The 9,559-nt window shown below is 36.5% G+C and overlaps 1 protein-coding gene across 1 annotated transcript; it reads right to left on the reverse strand.

The window, feature by feature from the left end:
• Nucleotides 1-8,042: 8,042 nt before the first annotated feature.
• On the reverse strand, nt 8,043-9,053 carry LOC139074635 (olfactory receptor 10AG1-like). Its single transcript, XM_070566096.1, has one exon. It carries the CDS (start codon nt 9,051-9,053, stop codon nt 8,043-8,045), a length of 1,011 nt encoding a protein of 336 aa, XP_070422197.1.
• Nucleotides 9,054-9,559: the final 506 nt, after the last annotated feature.

A 9,559-nucleotide genomic window follows, 5' to 3' on the forward strand; every position in this document is an offset into this window, starting at 1 on the left:
CCAAAATTTTTCTGCATTTCCTTTCTCATGTTTGGAAGGCTCTGCACACTGTTATTCATGTGATGCTTTCCTTTAAAGGTCTCTTGTTAGTGAGAATCTCATTGACTTTGTTATAATCTCAATTCATCCCCATTGTATCTCCTTATATGGTGTCTTCCTTAAATTTTACTATTGTGCTCATCATCATTTTACATAATATGTATTTTAATTTATATTTAATTTATTGCCTAATCCATTTTCCCTAATCTGGAACCATGGCTGACACATACTGCTGCTCAATAAATACTCCCTTAATGAGTGAATATTTTAGGTAGTGTACTGTCAAAAACAGTTTAATACAGGTGAAAGTAGTGATTAGGCAGACATGTGTGGTGATGGATTATAATTAGTTTTTGGGTGGTGAACATGAACACAGAATTTGAAATATATTACGATGTACATCTGAAAGTTATATAATGTTATAATCCAATGTTACTGCAATAAAAAGTCATAAGCATATATACATATAAAAATTGGTAAATAAATAAATAAATAAATAAATAAATAAAATAAAAAATCACCCAGAAAATACAAACCAAAAAACACAGTTTAATTCACCTCAGGAATGTAGATGAAACAGAGATAGAATTTTTCATTTAGATATTTGGGTTTTTTTAGATTTTCTGGTTGTTTTCTCCTTTTACATTTGTCCTTATCTTCCCATTGGCCTATTTTGCTATTCTTTTCTGACTTTCAGATTTGGATGTGGATTTTGCAGTGGCATCTCACATATTTCACTCTTTTTTTTTTTTTGAGGAAGATTAGCCCTGAGCTAACATCTGCTGCCAATCCTCCTCTTTTTGCTGAGGAAGACTAGCCCTGAGCTAACATCCATGCTCATCTTCCTCCACTTTATATGTGGGATGCCTACCACAGCATGGTGTGCCAAGCGATCCCATGTCTGCACCCAGGATCCGAACCGGCAAACCCCTGGCCGCCAAAGCAGAACATGCATACTTAACCGCTGCACCACTGGGCAGGCCCCTATTTTACTCTTGCAAACTTTCATTTTCAATATTTCTGACTTTTCCCTTATTTCTCTATGAAATAAGAGTAGTTTAATTATTTTTAAATGGCTGTTTGGAACAGTTTGTGAAGATTTTTTAAAAAATAATTGTCATTTATTTCAAAACAGAATGCAGTTTATGTTATTTTCTGTATGGAGACCTTAGTTTTTGCTAATATTCCATTTTTCCCAAATGTTGCACATACTCTTGAAAGGAAAGAGATTCCTCTTTTATTGTGATCAACATTTAATGCATACTTCTCTATAAAAACAATCTTATTGCCTGGTAGTAATGCTATTATGCCCTCATCAATGTTTGGTTGAAAAGTATACAACAGAGGTATATTAGGTTTTCCTAATCTTATGTCCTCATCAATGTTTGGTCGGCCCAGGCCCAGATGGTTTCCCTGGTGAATTCCACCATTTAAAGAACAATCACTAACAGTCTTCCATAGCTTGTTCTGGAAATAGAAGAGGAGGAAATACTTATCAATTCATTCTGTTACATCAGTATTACCCTGATGCCAAAACCAGACAAAGACATCACAAATAGAGGAAAAAAATGATAAATGGCCTGTTATGTCTTATGAATACAAATTTAAAAGTTTTCCACAAAACACCAAAAAAAGTCAAATTTTACACTATTTATAACTATTTTGTCATAAATTTTACTTTCACGTATTATATAAACTTACAATTCATCAGCATAGTTTTGCTTCAGTCATAAAGTAAATAAAGTTAATAAAATTAAAAACAATACTTTTATAATTACTTTCATTTTTACATTTTTGATTTTTTTAATTTCTTCATCTAGGCCCATGTTTCCTTCTGTTAAACTCCTTCTGCCTGGAAAATTGCTGAAGCACGAGCTTGCTGGTTATCAGTTATTTCAATTTGTGTGCATGTGAGTGTTCACTTGCATTTCTGTGTGGTTGTGTGAGTTTGTGCATTTTTACTTTCCTTACAAAGTCTGTTTTTTTTTTTTGAGGAAGATTAGCCCTAAGCTAACTGCTGCCAATCCTCCTCTTTTTGCTGAGGAAAACTGGCCCTGAGCTAACATCCATTCCCATCTTCCTCTACTTTATATATGGGACACCTACCACAGCATGACGTGCCAAGTGGTGCCATGTCTGCACCTGGGATCCGAATCAGTGAACCCCAGGCTGCCAAAGTGGAATGTGAGCACTTAACCACTGCACCACAGGGCCAGCCCACGACGTCTTTATTTGACTATATATTGGAAACATATTTCAAATACTTCAATGGGAATGAAATTCTGAATTGACAGTTATTATCTTTCACTACCTTAAATATATCTCTTCATGATCTCCTGGTGTGTCTCATTTCTCTGATGTCTGCTATAATATTTATTTCTCTAGTATATGATATATATTTCTTCTTGAATTCTTTAATATGTTTCTACTTATCTTTTTTTTTCAGCAACGATTCTGATGAGTGTGGTACATTTATTTTGTTGGTTGGTTTGCTTTTTGCATTTATCTGTGATGGTTAATTTTTAAGTCAAATTGGGTGAGCTGTGAAGTACTCAGATATTTAGTCAATCATTATTATGGGTGTTTTTGTGATAATGATTTTCATGAGATTAAAATTTAAACTGGTAAACTTTATGTGAAACAGATTGTCCTTAACAATGTGTGAGCCTTATCCAATAAATTGAAGGCCTAAATAGAACAAAAGAATCAGCATCCCTGGTGCAAGGGAGAATTTTCCAAGATATTGTCTTCAGACGTCATCTGCAACATCAGCTCTTCCTAGTTCTACAGAAGAGTGCTTTGGACTCCAACTGAAACACTGGCTCTCCTGGGTCTCTAGCCTTCGGGCTTATCCTATAAATTTTGTATTTGCAAGCCTCCATAATTCTGTAGGGCAATTCTTTTTTTTTTTATGTAAGATTTTATTTTTCCTTTTTCTCTCCAAAGCCCCATGGTACATAGTTGTGTAGTTTTAGCTGTGGGTCCTTCTAGTTGTGCTATGTGGGATGCTGCCTCAGTGTGGCCTGATGAGGGGTGTGATGTCCATACCCAGGATCTGAATGGGTGAAACTCTGGGCCACTGAAGCGGAGCTCTCAAACTTAACCACTCAGCCATGGGGCCAGCCCCTGTAGGGCAATTCTTATAATAAATCTCACTCCATCTCTCCTTATATATGTACTTATACATTTTATTGGTTCTGTTTCTCTGGAAAACCTTGAGTAATGCAAACTTTGTTAATGACAATTGTTCTAGAGAATCAGAGTTTTAAAGATGAATTTTCTGAATTGGTTCTGAAGTTTCCAGAATTGGCTACCCAAGACAGTTAAGTGTTAGTGTCATTTAAAGACTTTAATGACCCTATTTCCAGTACTAAAGAGAAAAACTGACAGTCTGTGGTATGATATGACAATAGAGATATGCGAAATATTACAATTGGATACTCCTAATAAAATGTTTATAAGAAAGAAGTGTCTGGATGACCATGTGTATGATATTTTCAAGCATTTTTATGAAACTAACAAGTGTAACAAGATTGGCTTATTGCCCCTAATATCATTCGACAAAGAGGGGAAAGAGAACATGAGCTCAGGAATTAAAATTCCCACCTTAAGAACCACATAAATGACTTCAAAGTTTCTTTGTCTGCCCTTATCTCCTGTAGGTACAGAGCTGAGTTTGCTGAAAAGTCTCAAGTCTTGCAGAGTGTCCACTGCTAAAGTGAGGGCATCAGTTGGGGAAAAAATTGGGATACTGAAAAATGGAATGGAAACATATGAGAAGACCCTGATGCAGCTAGGGACATTGATCCCCTAAATTTTGATGGTAAGGCTACTTCTAATGGCCAAGCAGACATCAATTGAGCAGATTAATCTTCCATTACCTAAGGAAAATGTTATAGCCTCTCCTGGGGTAGTTATCATACAATAAAATTCTAATTCTCATCTGGACCCATCTCCACCATCCTTCTTTGCTTCTAGATCTATAATTAGACACAAGTCCGAGCAGGCCCTTAAAGGTGAGATATGAAGTGTGACCTGTGAAGATGTACACTACATTTCAAAAGAACTACTTGAGTTTTCTAACTTATACAGACAGTAATTTGGGGAACATGTATATATAAAGGTTGTATGGTAATGATGGAAGAAACATGACATTGGATCAGGCTAAATTTATTGATATGGGTCTACTAAGCAAAGACTGCACGTCATGTTGCAGATCAGGGAGTTAGAAAGGATTCTAAGAGTTTGTTTGAATAGTTGGCTAAAACATTGAGCAAAAGGTGGCCCATAGTGAGCAAATTGGTGATATGCAGTCTGATTTGGTTTAATGTAGGGAAAGGATTCAATGTCTTAGGGTAATAGAATGTTAGCATAGATCTGTCATTTAAGATGTACTTGTCCAACCTGGGAGGATCCAGAAGACATACCTTTCACCAGCACTGTGAGAAATACATTTGGCAGAGGAGATCAACATTCTTGAAGATCTCCTTGAATGAAGGGGAGTTGGGTTCCCTTAATGAAGGACCTAGTACACTACCCAAAGTTTATGCTGTTAATCTTTTTCCCAGCTTTCCTCAAAGACCTATGCACTTATACCATGGTAATTGCAAAGGGGAAAAGGAAATAATCATAATTTCCTCAGACTACTGGACACTGCCTATGAACTGAAACTGATTCCAGGAGACCCAAAATATCACTGTGGCCCTCCAGTGAGAGTAGAGCCTTATTGAGGTAAAATGGTCAATAGAGTTTTAGCTCAGATCTATCTCATAGTGAGCCCAGTGGGTCCCCAAACCCATCCTGTGGTTAATCTCCAAGTTCCAGAATGCATAATTGGAATAGATATACTTAGCAGTTGGCAGAATCCCCACATTGGTTCCCTAACCTCTGGAGTGGAGGCTATTATGGTGAGACAGTGCAAATGGAAGCCCTTAAAACTTACTTTACTTAGGAAAATGGCCAATCAAAAGCAGTACTACATTCCTGGAGAGGTTACAGAAATTAGTGCCACCTACAAGGACTTAAAAGATGCAGAGGTGATGCTTCCAACCAGGTTAACATTCAACTCTTCTATTTGACCTGTGCAAAAGATAGATGTTGAAGAATGACAGTGGATTATCATTAACTTAACCAAAGTGGTGACTTCAATTGCAGCTGATGTTCCAGATGTGGTTTCATTGCTTGAGCAAACTAACACATGCTCTGGTACCTGTTATGTAGCTACCAATCTTTTTCTCTATATTTGTCCATAAGGCTCACCAGAAGCAGTTTGCTTTCAGCTGGCAAGGCCAGCAATACACCTTCACTCTCTCACCTCAGGGGTGTATAAACTCTCCAACTGGCTGTCATAATTTAGTTTGCAGGGATCTTGATCACCTTTCCTTTCCAAAAAAGAATAACCCTGGCCCATAACATAGATGACATTATGCTGATTGGACCTAGTGCGCAAGAGATAGCAACAACTCTAGTCATTGGTATGATATTTCTCGACCATAGGGTGGAAAATAAATCCAACTGAATTCCTGGGGCCTTCTATCTCAGTGAAACTTCTAGAGGTCCACTAATGTGGGGTATGTGGAGATATCTCTTCTAAAGTGCAGTCATGGTAAGCTGCTACATCTAGTCTCTCCTACAACAAAGAAAGAGGCACAATACCTAGTGGGCCTCTTTGGATTTTGGAGGCAGCATATTCCTTATTTAGGTGTGTTACTCTGATCTGTTTACAAAGTGATCCAAAAGCTTCTAGTCTTGAGTGGGGCCCAGAACAAGAGAAGACTCTTCAACAGCTCCAGGCTACTGTGTAAGCTGCTCTGTGACTTGAGCCATTTGTTTCAGTAGATCCAATGGTGCTTGAAGTATCAGTGGCAGATAGGGATGCTGGTTAGAACCTTTCACAGGCCCCTATAGGTGAATTACAGCACAGCCCTTAGCTATTGAAGCAAGTCCCTGCCATTCTCTGTGGATAAATAGCCTTTTTTTGAGAGCAAGCTCTAGGCCTTTGCAAAAACTGAATGCTTGACCATGGGCCACAAGTTACCACATGACCTAAGATACCTGTTACGTACTGGGTGTTATAAAAATTTCAAAATTTTTCTTTAAAGGTAATATGTATTTTAAAGGAAATTAAAACAAAAACACAATATTTAACGGTTATTTTTATTTTCCCTATTTTTTCATGACACTTAATTCTTTACGAGATAAGCACTTTTCTCTGGTAGCATGTTGCTACAGGCTGAAGGATTTGTTTAGCGGTTCTAGTAGATCAAGTCTAGTAATAATGGATTTTCTTTGTTTTCTTTTACTTAAAGTTTCTGTTTTGATTTCAGTTTTTTTAAATGTTTGAACAGTTTTGTTAGAGGCACTGAAATATAATAAAAAATACATATTTAAAGCTTACAATTTGACATATTTTGCATATGCATACACCAATAAAACCATTTTCACAATCACAATAAAGAACATACCTATCAAACCCAGAAATTTCCTCATAATTCCTATTTACCCATAGCTTTTGGTTTATCTTGATTAGTATTTGCTTTAAAAACAATGCCTATGCTGTTTTGGGGAAGTATAGATAAAAAAATTAGGTCATACATTTTTATCCACAATTTCAATATCTGACAGCATGTGTATTTTTCCCTTTGTATTACTAGTGTTGGCCTTTTAAATTTTTATTTACAGTACTCAGCACAGAGACTTTTATTTCACACCAGAGAGTTTTACCTTGTGAAAGAAATTTTCAGATATGCAAGGAATTAGAAAGTCTATCACATATGGGCATTTCTAGGAACACCAACTAAAATGCACATTTCAGTATAGAAAGAGACTAACAAAATTTAAAAGCATATGCATAATATGTGGTTTAAATATCTAGTAGAGTGTGTCAAATAATAGTTTCCAAAACTTTTAAAATAGCATATTGTAACTCTCTTTATTGATTTCATCATTATATGGTTTGTATATGAGCTGTGGCTTCTTTCTATTTCCTTCTCATTGTCCAGGAGTCTAGTCTGGTCTTTTTGACCTACTGGTGGAAAGATTTCCCTTCCTAGAAAAGACAAGTCCTAATGACCAGGTACTATTGATGTTTAGTAATGTCCTATTCACCAAAGATAAACACATGGCTAAATCCAGAGTCAAGGTGGGAAGGGATAAAAAAGGGCATGGGTACAAGAAGGAAAGATTTATTGGGGGCCGTTACCATATATGTGCAACATAGTCTTCTTTTTTTTTTCTTTCTGCTTTTTCTTCCCGAATCTCCCCAGTACATAGTTGCATATTCTAGTTGTGGGTCCTTCTATTTGTGCCATGTGGGACGCCGCCTCAACGTGGCCTGACGAGTGGTGCCATGTCCGTGCCCAGGATCTGAACCAGCGAAACCCTGGGCTGCCGTAGCGGGGTGCAAGAACTTAACCACTCGGCCACGGGGCCAGCCCCCAACATAGTCTTCTTAATGACTCCATAAGTGTCTGCTCTATTTATGCACAATATTTACTAAAATATTTCTCAATATAAGCATTCATTTTTCTAGTTGTTTTGCCTGGAAAAATAGTGCTGCAGTAAACACTACACATTCATTATTTGTGTTACTCTTTCTTATACATACATCCTTTTATGTTAAATCTTTTCTTTCTTTTCAGTAATGACTCTGCAGCATCTCCGGATGTTTTCTTTTTTAATATAGAATGCTAAGATAATGTCTAGAAAGGAATCAGCAAAAGAATTAAAAAACAGTATGATTTCAATTATAGAACATAGCCACATTATTTTATTTAGTTACACATCTCAGTTTACTAGTTTACTAGGGAAGAGGAAACTGATCTTTAAAAGTAAAACTATTAAATAAATGAACACAATTATCATAACTGAGAAAATAAGTGTCTACCAGAGGAAATTACATCACTAGCTTATATAAAAATTTAGGACAATAGTGACAAGTAGATTTCAATTAAATCTGCCTGCAAATTAAATACATAAAACCGTAGTTTATTAGTTCAAATGCCTCACAGTGCTGAAAATTTGAGAAGAAATTTTCTCAGTGCCTCTCTGACATCTTTGTTCTGCAGACTATATATCATAGGATTGAACATTGGGGTTAAAATGGCATAGAAAAGAGAGAGTAGTTTGTCCATTCCTTCATACTGACTGAATTTAGGTTTTAAATAAGCAATAGTGGCTGAGCCATAGAATAAAACTACAACCATGAGGTGGGAAGAGCACGTTGAAAATGCTGTGGTCCATCCTGTGTTTGATGGCAATTTCAGGATAGTAAAGGTGATTCTACTATAGGACCTAAGTATCAACATAAAAGGAACAGTGACAAACAATACAGCAAATATGTAGACCACTATCTCATTCACAAAGATGTCTCCACAAGCCAGCTTCAATAATGGGGGGATGTCACAGAAGAAGTGGTTGATTTGACTGGAACCACAAAAGGGCAGAGATAAAATCTGGCATGTTTGCCCTATCTCGACTGGAAGTCCACTGATCCAGGAGGCACCCACCAGCTGGACACAGATCTTGTGGTTCATGACTAGAGGGTAGTGCAGAGGGTTACATATGGCCACATAGTGATCATAGGCCATCAGGGCCAGAAGGAAACACTCAGTGGCTCCCAGCATAAGGAAGAAGCACATTTGTGTAGCACAAGCTGAAAAAGAAATAGCTCCTTCCTGGGTCCAAAGGTCCATGAGCATTCTGGGAAGTGCGATAGATACATAATAGATTTCTAGGAAGGAAAAATTGCTGAGGGAAAAATACCTGGGAGTCTGAAGAGAGGAATATATTCTTGTTATTAGAATTATGATGCCATTTCCCAACAGGATAATAATATAAATGACTAAGAATATCCCAAAAAGAAGCCAGTGGAATGTGGGAATATCAGAAAAGCCCAAGAGAAAAAATTGTGTCATTATAGTGAAGTTGGTTTCTGTAATTTTCAAATTATTTTCTCTCTGTGGACTTACATTTTTTTGGCTGCATTTTCCTCTTTTATAATTGGATTGGGACATGAGCTTTGGCCTTTACAATTTCTAAATTACTTCCTGACATTTGTATTCTGTGATTCTGGGAGATTTGATGTGAAACCAGGAGCTATGAAGTCATCTGCAGAAAAAGAATTAATTCAAGAAATAAAATGCTTAAAAGATTTATAATGTTAGATTTGCATTCTAATTAGACGAATAAGATCCATATAGCTAGATGTTTTTATTTAACTTAGTGTAAGAAGGGAGAATGCAGATGAGCTATTTATTCCTGTCAAAACTCCAAATCAATTATCAATTGACCAACTTCCATGAATATTTTTCCCAATAAATCTAGTCCATAATATAATACCTGGTCTATAAGATCTAACATAATGTTCCATTGACTATTTGCATGCATGTCTTTTCTACCTTTGACATTAGATCCCATGATTCATTCTATAAAGGATATAGCACAAGGCTCTCCCCCACTACCTTACTCCATATATGATTCTGAATTAAATTAAAAGTAGAAATTATCATTAGAATTGGTT

The sequence above is a fragment of the Equus przewalskii genome, chromosome 11 (genome assembly GCF_037783145.1).
Source record: "Equus przewalskii isolate Varuska chromosome 11, EquPr2, whole genome shotgun sequence".
NCBI lineage: Eukaryota > Metazoa > Chordata > Mammalia > Perissodactyla > Equidae > Equus > Equus przewalskii.

Excerpts from the sequence above, each read along its gene's own strand:
- LOC139074635 (XM_070566096.1), bottom strand. The coding sequence starts at position 9,053 with ATGTCCCAATCCAATTATAAAAGAGGAAAATGCAGCCAAAAAAATGTA.